This window comes from Macrobrachium rosenbergii, chromosome 4, assembly GCF_040412425.1.
Source record: "Macrobrachium rosenbergii isolate ZJJX-2024 chromosome 4, ASM4041242v1, whole genome shotgun sequence".
In the NCBI taxonomy this organism is placed as follows: Eukaryota; Metazoa; Arthropoda; class Malacostraca; order Decapoda; family Palaemonidae; genus Macrobrachium; species Macrobrachium rosenbergii.
In genome coordinates, this window is record NC_089744.1 from 73599803 (window position 1) to 73613842 (window position 14040).

The 14040-nt window shown below is 37.5% G+C and overlaps 1 protein-coding gene across 1 annotated transcript in view; it reads left to right on the forward strand.

Annotated features, from left to right (window-relative positions):
- The first annotated feature begins 930 nt into the window (after window positions 1-930).
- LOC136835685 (uncharacterized) overlaps window positions 931-14040 on the forward strand; it is a 28622-nt gene continuing 15512 nt past the window's right edge. The window contains exons 1-7 of the mRNA XM_067099541.1: window positions 931-991; window positions 3701-4033; window positions 4166-4609; window positions 6484-6683; window positions 7139-7273; window positions 13283-13366; window positions 13865-14040. The exon at window positions 13865-14040 is cut by the window's right edge and continues 76 nt beyond it. Coding sequence (XP_066955642.1) covers window positions 3907-4033; window positions 4166-4609; window positions 6484-6683; window positions 7139-7273; window positions 13283-13366; window positions 13865-14040 — 1166 coding nt within the window. The 5' untranslated portion in view covers window positions 931-991; window positions 3701-3906. The remainder of the gene's footprint in view (window positions 992-3700; window positions 4034-4165; window positions 4610-6483; window positions 6684-7138; window positions 7274-13282; window positions 13367-13864) is intronic.

Genomic DNA, 14040 nt, shown 5'->3' on the forward strand with positions numbered 1-14040 from the left:
ACAGAGAGAGAGAGAGAGAGACAGACAGACAGACAGACAGACTGTAATATAGCCTCTACTGTTACTATTCAAGTTGCCATTGCTACTGCTGGTGATAAATACGATTAAAAATCAAGAGGACTGTGCATTAACAATTCGCTTTACTAAGAACTACTACGTACATAAAAGGCAGAGAGGTAGTTTTTTTTTTTTTTGCGACAATATTTTTTCCCTGGGTCACATAGAACGCCATCTGCAAATGGATTGCGGAGTACAGAATTAGCTATTAGATCTGTATTTAGAAAATTGAGACCTGATGACCTACTTTGAATAATATCAATTAGATAGCCCTAAACTTGGTATATATCTTACGTTCATAATCTTTCTTTTTACTAAAATTCGTTAAGTGCTAGACACGTAAATGTTGGCAGGTACTTAAAAGGAATTCAGAACTGCCTTGGTTATCTTTTTTTTTACTAAAACGTGTTTTTTTTCTTAATCGTAAAAAAGACGAATATCGTACACTAAATTAGATAAGAAATCCCTGAACTTTAACCTTGAACCGAGTCTAAAGGTCCACACAAAGCCACTTTTTCCCTTCAGCAACCTATCCCACATGCAGCCATCCTGTGGGCAGGGCAAGAGTCCGTGCTGGCATAAGGTCAGTTTATTCCAAATTAACCACTAGCACGAGTGTGAGCAATGTAAGTTTATGGCTATACTCAAGAATTTACAGAACTTCGAGAAGTACGTTGAGAGAGAGAGAGAGAGAGAGAGAGAGAGAGAGAGAGAGAGAGAGAGAGAGAGAGAGAGAATAAATCCAAAGCTTTACTACAAACCCATGTGAAAACAATAAAAAAAAAGGAAAAAGAAGGTGAGAATCAACATACTTAAAGCCACGTCAATCAAGAACCTGAAGGTTATGCCTGGCTCAGGAGAAGTCGAGTCTCCAGTGTCACCTCAGACGTTGCCAAGTGGTGTTGCCTATCTGCTGATACGAAGATTAATCGGGGTTACTTCCTATATGATTTGTGATTGTCAACGCGAGGTTTAGCAGTACATGGATAATACGAATGTAAACTGATTGATTAAGATTTGTCCGGCAGAACAACTTGGTAGTTCACCTGAGGTCGAAAGGATTTTGCATTTAAAAAAAAATCAGTATCATATTACATGGAAAATATTGCTCTTGATTACATACGCAGTTTTGCCATCCACTGCCTCACTGCTGAAAAAGGCAAATATAAATAATAGTTGCAAAAATTAAAAGGCCTTATGTGAAGAAGAGGCCGTTTTTAACTTGGAACCATCCGTAATGAGAGCATAGATAATTACTGCATGCAAAATCATCACAGTGTTCATATTCATAACTCAGGAAAACTGGCGATGAATAACTTATGCAGTGAATGACCAACCTTAAGTGGACTTAGGGAAAGGAACTCCATTAGCTGGAATTATTCGTTTGTGTCAATTTCTTTTGTGTAATTCTTCGTTAATAATGACGATATCAGATTCAGTGAAGCTTTCGATCCTCATGTAGTAATAAAGTTTCCAATGATAATAACTTAAATAGCTGGCAAATGATCAGTATCAAGGTTAGTGACGTCAGAGAATAGGTCAGAGCAATAACTAACACAGAACCTGTGCTCTGTCCAGAGGTACTGGAATACTATGCTGTATTTGTTTTCGTGTTACTCTTACACTGTAATGATATATTAGGCCTATTTTCATCTTAATTTTTACTGTTATCTCATCAGTTAGTGAAGGGAAGTGTGTATTATAAAGATTAAAGGACTAAATCACATTACATGATCAGTAACGGAGTATTTTTTGCAAAAGTTTCAAAGTTTTCTGTAACTAAGGGCGCATCCATTCCTGGTTAGACGATCTAGTTTTTCCTTAATTTGTAACTCCAGGAAGAGCGTTAGTGTTGTTTCGCTTAATTTATTCTTCCTATTGTCACTACTTCCTTGCATTTTATTTTTTCTTTCTTTTAAATTTGGTTTCTTTCCTTTTCTGACTTCTACCATTGGCTACAAAAGGTCAGTGACTTTCCATTTCCCTCGTTCTTTACAAGAAATTACAAACGCTTGTAATATTGAAAATAAGGGGAAATAAAACCATGAAGATGTTTCTTCCAAAGGGCTGAATAAATTTCCCCCGATGATTGATGCGTAAGTCAAAAACAAGAATGGACCACGACACACTCTTCAAGTCGTGGTATTGCAAATAAAATCTGCTGGGTTAGTTCTCAAAAAAAAAAAAAAAAAAAATCCATCCGGAGATTGCTGTCAAACCAAAAGATCTATGTAACGAAGGAAAACACTATCCGCGAGTTTAAAATTAAACTTAACCAAAGTTGGATTAAGAATGGCGTATAGATTTCATGAATATCAGGGTCAGAATCAGACAACGATTTGCAATAAAAGAAACAAGTGCAATCATCTCTCATGAGTTATGGTTCAATGAAGTTCTAACAGTTTGAATAAAAATCATAAGTATATGTGCGTCTGTCGAAGGAAAAAGTTAAGTACACCTTAGTTTAACCAGACCACTGAGCTGATTAACAGCTCTCCTAGGGCTGGGCCGAAGGATTAGATTTATTTTACGTGGCTTAGAACCAACTGGTTACCTAGCAGAGTGCTAGCTGAGAACGGTACCCAGCCGTCCAATGTCGAAGGAGACTCGCAGGAGGCTTTCTCAATCAAAGCAAAACGCACACTTCATGGACCAAGCCATTCGTGTAAATTATTGCTCTGATTGCATTTTTCTTGTGATGGGTCTTCTGTTATTTGTGTTCAACTGTAGTCTCGGTAAGTCTAATAAGAAACAAAGGGAATATGTACGTTTTGCAATAGCTTACAGCACTGGAATAACGGAGAGTCAAAACGATTTGATTTTCTATTAGTTTTTTTGTATTTTTTTTTTACAAAATTCTGGTGGTAACCTCACTTTAGAATACAGTATCTAAATTAGTTTTAGAAGAATCATGGGCTCAATAGTCATACACTGATTAATGGATCTGTGTAATACTGTCTTGTTTTAACAGCTGGTAATAACAAATAATTGAAGCGTTTTTGATACGGTATAAGCCATGCTCCTTCACGTGATACGTGCAAGGTCGAATCCAGAATTATCCTTTCCATCATTTGGTTAATTTTATTTGCTGACATCGCAATCTCCATCTTGCTATTGGTTTTTTAAAAAAATTGAATTTTAACACTCACAATTCCCTAATCAGAAGTCTCATCATGCACTGCTGATTTATTCTTGTTCTTTATTTCCTTTTTCATTTTCTTTTACGTGCCTCTTTATCAAATTTCTTTATGCGGCACTATGGTGCAAGCGACGTCTTGAGCAATGGTTAAAATTCCCATTTATAAAATTTGTAGTATCTCTTAAGAAAATTAACCATTTCTTTTGCATGAAAACAGAGCAGTAATTAGTAAATGGTATGAGTTACTGGAACGTAGTTTGAACTGATTGTTGTCGGACCGAAAATATAGTATTAGAACAGCTTTATCTCTTCGCGACTGTAAAGTGGTTTTGGGGGTGACTGTAATAGTTTAAACTATTTATCGGACACAGAATACTGTTATTTTTCTAATTTTGTAATTAAGTACAGTTTAAAAAAAGCACGTTAAAAGAAGAAGAAGAAGAAGATTGTTTACTTGACAAATATCTAAGTAGCAACATGAACTTATGGGTAAATTGCTGTCAGTACTTCAAGGAAAGAAAATTATGAAAATCCAAAAGCCACCTCGAAGTGTCCTACACGGTTGTTAAGATTCTTAGAAAGAGTCTGGTGGCGTAAAAAACGATGTAGCACTGAAAAGTCCACTTGACGTAATTGCTCCAAAGTTCATCAGACAGAAAGCTGCTTTATAATGAATCTGTAGTGCCTTTCTTTGCGGATTTGAAGGGAAGATGCTGCCACTCATTGGTTGCTTCAGGTATACGAACAATTGTTCTGATAAACAACAGAAGAACAGCTGTTCATTGATGGTATTCTTCATCGTATTCTTGCAACATCAGCATTTGTCTCAACTTTTTGGTAAGTATGATGTTATGTTCAGATCAAGCTTGACATACTGCTATTTTCTGCTCTGTATGCAGATTATTGCGCGTAATATCTATCTTCTTAGTCTTATACTTTAAATGCAACGGAAAAGTCATTTTTTTTCAGGGGTCAGTGCCGCACCCCATACAGTATTGGTACACGAAGACTGTCCCAGTACGGTGAAGATTATATCGAATTACAAGCCATCCTCCCTTGCTGGTCTTGTGCCACTGCCCTGTGGCGCCCAAGAACCACCGACGTCTGCACTAGTCACTTTGTCTTCAAAGGCCGCCCAAAACGGCACATTTTTCATAGTTGTGGCGTCTTGCGGGGTTGTCAGCAGTCTCTCCCCGCCCCTGAGGTCACCCACTGTCGTGCCACAAGGGAGGATGATCCCTGTACCCACTTCAGGGCAACGGTGTCGCGGCAGAAAAAGGGGATGCGGTGCTCTTGGGGAACCTCTGCGAAATGTCTTGAATCTCGCTGCTTGCTGGATGACCTATAACATGTGGAGTCAAGTCGTCGTGTTTTATGACGGGACACTGGATGCCCAAGCCAATGCGGATTTAGGTAAGCTTTCGCTCATTTAAGGCAGTGTTACTTGATCGTTGTATCTTTGTGGCATCACCTGGTATTTTGCCAACGATAGCTGCACCAAAAGAGGTCATGTGTTGTTACTCTGTCTGAATCGTTAGTTGCTGTAAATAATATAGTACTTCTTTTAGTGCTGCCCATGTTAGCACTGTGAATCAACCAAAGCAGTGTGTTTTAAAGGGTAAGCATATTGCACCCAGGGTACACTGCATGTTTTGAATTGTTGTACCGTAAAAGGTATCCATCATCTGAACACATTCTATAACGTTTGTTTTGATTTCTCATGTGTGGTTTCACGCGATCTTCAGTCTTCTGCCAAGAAATTTTATACCTGCGCCATCTGTCAGCGCGACGTCACCGCTAGATTTAAAACAAAATAAGCAATAGAAATAACTACTAGTAGGTTTAGTACGAACTAGACGGAAGTTACGATGGTATGTTAGTTATTGAGTCTAAATTTAGTACTAGCTTATCACATGTTTAATCTTCAAAGACCAGGTCGTTAGCTTTAGAGGAATCCCCATTATATAAGAGTATATATTTTAGAATACTATAGAGTTTTCTTATACCCTTTACGGCGTGGATTTCTTTCTTTTTCATTTAAAAGATTTCGTGGAATCGTCAGTATTAATCCCATCATTGAGTTCAAGGCTAACCTAGCTTACTTTATGAATTTGCTGAACGTTCAAGGAATTCCTCTATAACGACATGGAGTCCTCTCTGGTATTCTCAAGCTTTATGCAGTAACACTAACTTAGAATTTGCGCTTTATATATATATATATATATATATATATATATATATATATATATATATATATATATATATGTGCGTGTGTGTGTATAATTATATATATATATACATACTGTATAATACACAATGTACAGTATGTATGTATGTATACTGTAGAAAAGGAACAAGGAAAAATTGCGCCGACGTTTCTTCGACGCAATCGAGTTTTCTGTACAGCGTATAATGCTGTATGAAACTCTCAGCCACGGCCCATGAAACTCTTAGCCGCGCCCCATGAAGCTTTCAGCCTGTATTATGGTTCGGGACCTTCCCTGGAAAAAAAAGCGGGACGCCATATCTTAAAACTAAACATAGAATCTTCTTGAAAATAATCTTAATATGTTTACCACGCCCAAAATACAAAATGTCCACCTTTAGAGACGTGTTTAGTACAAGCCCGTTGGGGACTACCGTAAAAACATAAACAAAGGACTGAGCGCGCGCGCGCCCGTTCTCACTCGTCTGGTCGAACCATGATACGGTTGGTGAATATGTGGCCAGGTGATGGCCTGTGTTGTTGGCAACTATAGCGGTGCCAGACGCACGATCATGGCTAGCTTTAACCTTAAATAAAATAAAAATAAAATAAAAACTACTGAGACTAGAGGGCTGCAATGTGGTATGTTTAATGATTGGAGGGTGGATGATCAACATACCAATTTGCAGCCCTCTAGCCTCAGTAATTTTTAAGATCTGAAGGCGGACAGAAAAATGCAGACGGACAGACAAATAGCCATCTCAATAATTTTCTTTTAAAGAAAACTAAAAATCATACCGTCTATTCAGTACCATCACAACCAAAAGGAAATTATTACAGAACTGCAAACATTAAAAGTGAACTGAAGGTATTAACTAAAACAGGAACTCTTTTAAAGTTAGTTTACTGAAGAGAACAAATATGAAAAAAAAAATTGTTTCTAATGTGTCTCAGTTCTGGTTTGTAGTAATTAGAGTTCATGAACATGCCGGCAATTCTTTTATGTAAATCGATGCAAATGAAATTGATAAAATGATTTTCCTTTTTCTCCATTTCATCTTTCCCTTCGTCCGTCGCTCAGTTGGAAATTTCCTCAACTACTGCTTCTTTCAAGGCTTCAAACTCTCCTTCATCAACACGAAGGAGTCTCCTGACGGAGGGAATTCGGACGGACATCGCGATGCTTTAATCGAAGCTGCCCTTGCTAACTGGGACACCATTGACGCCAAACACATGGTCGTTATAGCTGGCAGTGAGTCAGTTTCAGCACTTCTGCAGAAGGTAGGCCCAGTCGAGCCGTTTGGTAGCAATAACCTTTGGGTAAATGTTCTTTTATCACGGAATTATTGAGTTAATCTAGCAGAAGTAATAACGCTATATTGTGCATGCATCTTTTGCTGTTAGAAATATCGTATCTTGCCGAAGGTCGTGATCATTATTTTCAAAAAATACACGGCATCCATAAAAGAACGGGCAGATATAGAGGCGAACACTTTATTATTATTATTATTATTATTATTATTATTATTATTATTATTATTATTATCATCCGTTGTAAAGGTAATGTTGCTAATAGAGGTAGCTTCACCATCATAATGTTCATTTGCTTAATCCATATAATTCACACACCTAAATCTTATATTTGTCCACTGTCAAATGTCTTTACGAGTCTAGGTACAGACTGATAATTTTGCTTGTATAAAAGAATTCCTTTCACCAGTTTTTTCTATATACAGATACCACGTCTGAATAATTCCCGCAACCAGAGCAGTTATGAATGGCTGATGATCACGTCCGTTAAAACTGACGTCATCGATGCCTGGACGCCAACCAACGGTCATCAGGTTTATTTTGCAGATGCTCCGCTCAAGGTAATAGAGTGTTATGCTTTGTCAGTGGCTATTCCTGCTGCTGTAATTGATGACCTAGTGTCAATTACGTGCCTCACCTGGATGACAACTACCGTAAAAACCAATTAAAATTAATGTGTACTATGCACACATAATACACATTTTGTTTGTATTCAAAAGAAAACACCAGTAGAATCACTTTGGTCACTTGTTGAAGCACGAGTTGTGAAGATGAAATCTACTCTTACCGCTTTATGTAACTACTTTATTTTCGTGGATTTCTTACGATCATTTTCACCGTTCCAGCTCTAATCACTATTTAGTTTTACGCTTATATTATAATTACACTGATTATTTTCCAAGATCTTATAACAGAAAAGTGTACCTAAGAACTGTCCCCATTTAATGGTGGAGGAAACTGAAGTCTGTGTAGAGGAGAGGGTATGCATTCTTGGTCAGTAGTGCACCACTAGTTACGTCAAGGAACTACTGTCTGGTAATAAATACCCCAAGTAATATCGTCGGTCTTTCCTAGCTGTTCGTTCTCTTCAAAATTCCCACCTTTCTCTCACAATGCTCAGGTCTCTCAACTTCAGTAGCACTGGCTTTTTTTAACTTATTCATATGGATTTAAAACACAATAGATAAAACCTCGATAATATGACGTGATTACCTCTTTTGATTGGCTGGAGTTGTGGGCTGAAATAATAGACCAGTTGGTTTAATGAAGAGTTGCCTGGCCTGAAGAGAGTACGGTCTGCTCTTCAGCACATTTTATTGGTAAGAGAATCCAGACATCAGTAGACGATATCTGCATGAAGAATACGAAATCTCGACTTCCTAAAAAAAAACAGTTAAGTATACCTTAGTTAAACCAGACCACTGAGCTGATTAACAGCTCTCCAAGGGCTGGCACGAAGGATTAGATATATTTTACGTGGCTAAGAACCAATTAGTTACCTAGCAACGGGATCTACAGCTTATTGTGGAATCCGAACCACATTATAACAAGAAATGAATTTCTATCACCAGAAATAAATTCCTCTAATTCTTCATTGGCCGGTCGGAGAGTGCTAGCCGAGAACGATACCAACCCGTCCAATGAGGAACTAAATGAGTGTGAAAGGAGACATCTTATCCAGGACGAGAATGGAAATTTATGTAAACGTCTGAACACGCAGAAAATGTACATAAGTAACTATATATATGTATATATATATATATATATATATATATATATTGATATCTTTTTGCTAGAAAATATGCAAAACATATGTTTTCAATCAAACGACCTCTTTTCTTTTTGTCCCATCTGCATTCAGAGTGACTGTCAATGTCAGCAACGACTACAGGCACAGGCACTCAGAAATACCATTCACTATCGTTTCCTAACCACATGAGTGAATGAAGAAGTATCTGACATTTTGCAGAGTAAGACTACTGTTAGTCTTCTCAAAGGTTCTATCATTTAAAGACATTATCCTCCTGGTGGATCGATGACATCTGGGTACGAAAAGCCTTTATATTTTTGCTCTGTACAAAACAACTAAAGCGCTTCGTCCACCAAATGAATAGGATAAGGAAAACGATTTTCAGATCGATATGGCAATAAAACGTTTTTTATTTGGATACTTCCTCTGGCAATCACATTTCTCATATCAAATGAGTCTGAAAACGGCTGCCTAATACACGTTTTCAGTATTTTTCAGAAGATGAACCCTATTCATGTGGAACAATCCCACAAGGGCCATCGACTTGAAAGTCAAGTTCCCAAAAAATATGGTGCTCATTTGAAATTAACAGAAGGTAATAGGAAATGCAGAAAGAAGACGTCAGTTACCAGAAAAGAATTAGGCAAATTAAAGTTTGGTCAGAGCCTGATTGTACTGTACAAATAACTAGCGGCGAATACCAAGCGGTTCCACTGACTTTCGATTGGTGAAGCCAAATAACACTGGGTCTGGTCAGCAACTGGATGGATGACCAGCAATCAGTAAACTGTGCTGATTTTAAGAATTAGACTGGCTCAAGTTATTAGTTGTTTCCAGTGCGTATATCTTGTGACTGAAAAGCTGTGGCACCACATGTCTTGTACAATGCACACATGCATCTGCAGTTTCATCCTTGCAAATATATGCATCCACATAAATACGTAAGCAAACAGTATGTATGTATGTATTTATGTAAATATATAAGCTCTTCGTTGGGTGAGTCGGTAGAGCTATGGACTGGCACTCGCTAGACCGGAGTTCGATTCCCCGGCCGGATGATGAAGAGTTAGAGGAATATATTTCTGGTGATAGAAATTCATTTCTCGCTATAATGTGGTTTGGATTCCACAATAAGCTGTAGGTCCCGTTGCTAAGTAACCAATTGGTTCTTAGCCACGTAAAATAGGTCTAATCCTTCGGGCCAGCCCTAGAAGAGCTGTTAATCAGCTCAGTGGTCTGGTAAAACTAAGGTATACCTATGTAAATATATATACATATATACATACATATCTATATACAGTATATAATATGTATGTAAGGGGATTTACACGCAGGCACACGTAACACACGCAAGTACATGACGATATACTGATAAATAAGCACATTAATAAACATACGTACGTGAATTCAAGAACATGCGTATATATATGTACAGCGATAGACGTACATTAATATATATATCCGTAGACAAATTAAAACGTCTAAATGTATTTTGAAATACAAACAAGTAAATACATACTCGCATGCATATACTCTTACATACACCGCATACAAACTTTCCAAACAGTAATTGGTACTAAAAAAAAAAAAAGTGTTCTTTCACTGATGTAGACCGTCGTGTTCTTTAAATAGAACTCTGATTAGATTAGTTCCCGAAACCTCCACCAGACTTTGAAGAGCATGGATAGAATCTCAATGTGTCACAGTGAGACCCAAGCAGCTAAAGAAGTGTGTGAATAGAATTTCGGGATCGATGTCACCAGCCAGTTGCGTCCTAGCCCCAGGGAGAAGCAATGTCATGCCATCTATTAACATGAAAGTCAAAACCGACGGCCTTCGAGGCTGTCACTGCGGGACTTCATTGATATCTTGCAAATGCTGTCAAGCCATCGGGAGAAATTGTATATCTCCCTTTTGTCAAGTCTAAATTGGTACCCAGGGGTCATTAGAAAACCGGGCCATCGCACTGACACAAATTACTCCTTAATTGGTGCGTCACACAAATGGAAATTAAGCTTCATGGTACTTGGGAGGAAGGGATAACCAAATGAGCGCCTCCCTTGTCTCGCCATTTCGATACATTCTCGTAGACTGCGAGCAATAAATTTGAGAGAGTTAGAGTGTCATTCAGTTCTTTCTCTTTCCTTTTCTTTATTCAAGCGGTCTTCAGTGCCCATTTGTTTAATGGAAGACAAACGCACTGAGTAGCGTGTATGAATTCTCGAGGCCTATGATTTTAATTTATCAAGATGGATAAAAGCTACGATGTATTATGGATAGGTCTAATATTTGTTGGAGGAGGGATTGACGTATCTCTCTGACGTTGGCAGACCTTACCAACAGTCAGTCAGCTGTTTGAATTATTTCCACCATTGGCTTCACATCCAGTGCCTAAACAATTAACGACACAAATTCAAACGCACCAAGTAAATACTGCTTGGAGATGAGTTATTGCTATTACAGCAAAGTAAAAAAAAAAAAAAAGTTCATGAGCATGGTGTAAAAAATGTAATGTAGCGAACAAGTTTTTTTTTTAGACATTGCTTCATTTTGCACTCTCATTTTGGAATACAAATTCTGGTGCCTGTTATTATGGGGGCGTTTGATACATGGGTTTCTGTGGTAAATATGATTGCCTATTCAGATGTATGCGTATTTATGCATGCAAATGGCTTTTACTAGGTACAAACAGGTAAGAAAATGGATTACTACTTTACTGCCATGCACACACACACACACACACACACACACACACACACACACACACACATATATATATATATATATATATATATATATATATATATATATATATATATATATATATATATATATATATATATATATATTGTATATATAAAAGTGAGTGTGTTCATAAACCAGGCCAAGATCATCTAATCTAGGATAGTCTTGATTATGTCATTCTTCAGTCAGTACCATCTACAGCGTCACCTAGGAAGTGTAGAATTGCAGCTACTGAATATACATGCTTATAAACACAATATCTCTTAGGCTGTACTAGAATTTGACCAACAATTTTGTCAGTTTCCCTTCTTGCTTGTTGGTTAAGGTAGAAATTGTACCCAGAAATATTACCTCTTATGTTAATGGACTCAGTGTCAGACTAATGGCGTTAAAATTCTAGCCCATTTTTCAACAATATAGTTGATGCTATGGAGGAGTCCCCAAGAAAGTTGGTCTCTTTTCACAGGAAATGTTGCTGTGTCATCAATAATATAGGCTAAAGTTTTAAAAGGATCTTCACTCTGTACAGGACCAGACCCACATAGATTTTTATTCAGCAACAGCTCACAGAACACTGTTCTAGCCTTGTGGGTTGAAGACAAGAACGCTCTTTCCATCAGGAGAGAGGGAAAATCTGTCTCTAATTATACAGTACAAGGGTATGTTGGCTAACGCTAGTTGCATTAGTGTCCTCAGCATTATAAACTATGCAGCCCTGTCTTGTACGGTTCCTTGCTAATAATATTCCTCGACTGTGGACACAGATCAAGTCGCTTTTCACCTGAAGCAACAGGAACGTGCTCAAGTTCACCCACCACACCACGTCATTATGTCTCCAGTCGCATTTTTGGTTATTGTTCTATTGATAACAATGGCTCTTATTGTACATCTGTACCTGTATCCTCTGTCTCTGACCAAGACTGCAAGCTGTCCAGCTCTGAATGATGACAGACAAAAAAATTTCATAGCATAAATAACTGCTATTTTCAGTTAAACTGTTAAACCTTCCTATGTTCATTCATTTATATATATAAATCAAAAGTGGATTCAGATAAAAACAGGTTTATATCCTAAGCCAAAGATTAGTCCCGACCAGCAACAAAATTAGTTTGGAGGGAATTAGAATAAACAGGAACCAACCCAAGTAAGTCCATGTAAAATCTTATAACATTTCTAGCATTACAAAAAGTTGCACGGATATGTGGTTTTGTTAAAATGTAAGTATCATGCTGTAATGCTGTTGTGAAATGCCATGTCCTTTTATTTCTCACTGTTCTAAGATATTTTTCGGTTGATATATATATATATATATATATATATATATATATATATATATATATATATATATATATATATATATATATATATATATATATATAGTTTGGTATTGTCTATATTTACTGCACTCCTCATCCCTCTTTCTGTCTAGGTACGGTGGGCATATTTCACTCTTTTTTTTTATTCGAGACATATTCAGACCTTTATTTCTCTCCCAAAGCATATCTTTACTTTGGAAACCCCTTTCTCGGCCACAAACACTCATACGCACAATTTTAAGATGTGAAGTTTAACTTTCCTGTTGACTTCTAAAACATGTTTCGCCTCGGTTGTGGCTGCAGGCTATTTTCAGCAATATTAGTTCGCGGTCCAATTGCTTGGATCATCGATTGCACAATGAACTTGATTAGCGTGCGTTCTGTCTGGCAGTATTTCATTTTTCATTTGAGTTATTCAGAGCTACAGTGGTATAACAGGTTTAGGGTATCCCGGAAAGAGTAAGTATTCTTTGTTAGCGAGTTAATAGAGCAACGCCACGGATGCATAGTATATGAAAAATAGTTGTTAAACTGCAAGTTTGTAAAAAAAAAAATAAGAGAAATAAATACATTTTTAAAGATACGTTAACCATTATCACGAAAAACAGCATCAGTTGCATCAAGATAAAAGCAAAAACTCTTTTTAAATAAAGGAATTGATTTTTAATTCCAAGCACTTTGAATCTTACAGACCTAGAATTAAAAGAACGTGCAGTATAGCAGTATATTATGAGTTAATCGTCTTCCTTTTTCTTCAGGATCTTTCCGTAGCATTATCAAACGCCGTTAGGACAAGTGAAGCCCTAGCCAGGGCCGACAGCACGTGTTCGGATGTCGCCAAGGTAATTTATCGTTTATGGCATTAGCGAAGCATTTTGCTGATAAAATATGTAGGCCTCTTTCACACGGTTCTCTGGCATGACACTTCGATGACTTATTGCGCCTGTATGACGTCAAATAGGATGAGTGAATTTGATTGGATGCAACTTTTCTTTCACATGAAACCCTCTAATTTATTTCGAATTTATCTCCCTCCAAGTGAACTCTCCCTACTTGGACAGTGAAGTATATGACATTTGTATCGACTGCTTGGAATTATCTATTAAGGAAGCGCATTTCTTAAGCTCCCTAAAAGTGTCATTCTTGTCACCAATGTAATTCTTCCTTTCTCAAATAAAAACATCGTTATTTCTCTACATATTCCAACTTAGTAATTACACTCTAAAAATAGAAATATAACTTCTTTCCCTTATCAAAATGGGAAAGAAACTTCGTTTATTGCATAAACATTGAGATAATTTTCTTTTAGCCTAATGTTTTTGTCGTTTGTATTTCCACAGCACCCTGGAGTTCGCCTGCCCAGCATCGCCGTCTCTATAAAGCCACCCGATTATTCCTCGACTTTGATTCCACCTGTGGTAATTCCACGTCGAGGTCCTCGACTTGTTGCTACCCACAGCTACGTGCCCACGTTGGGTGGAATAGGCGGCGTGGGCGGGGTTGATCCGAGCGACGT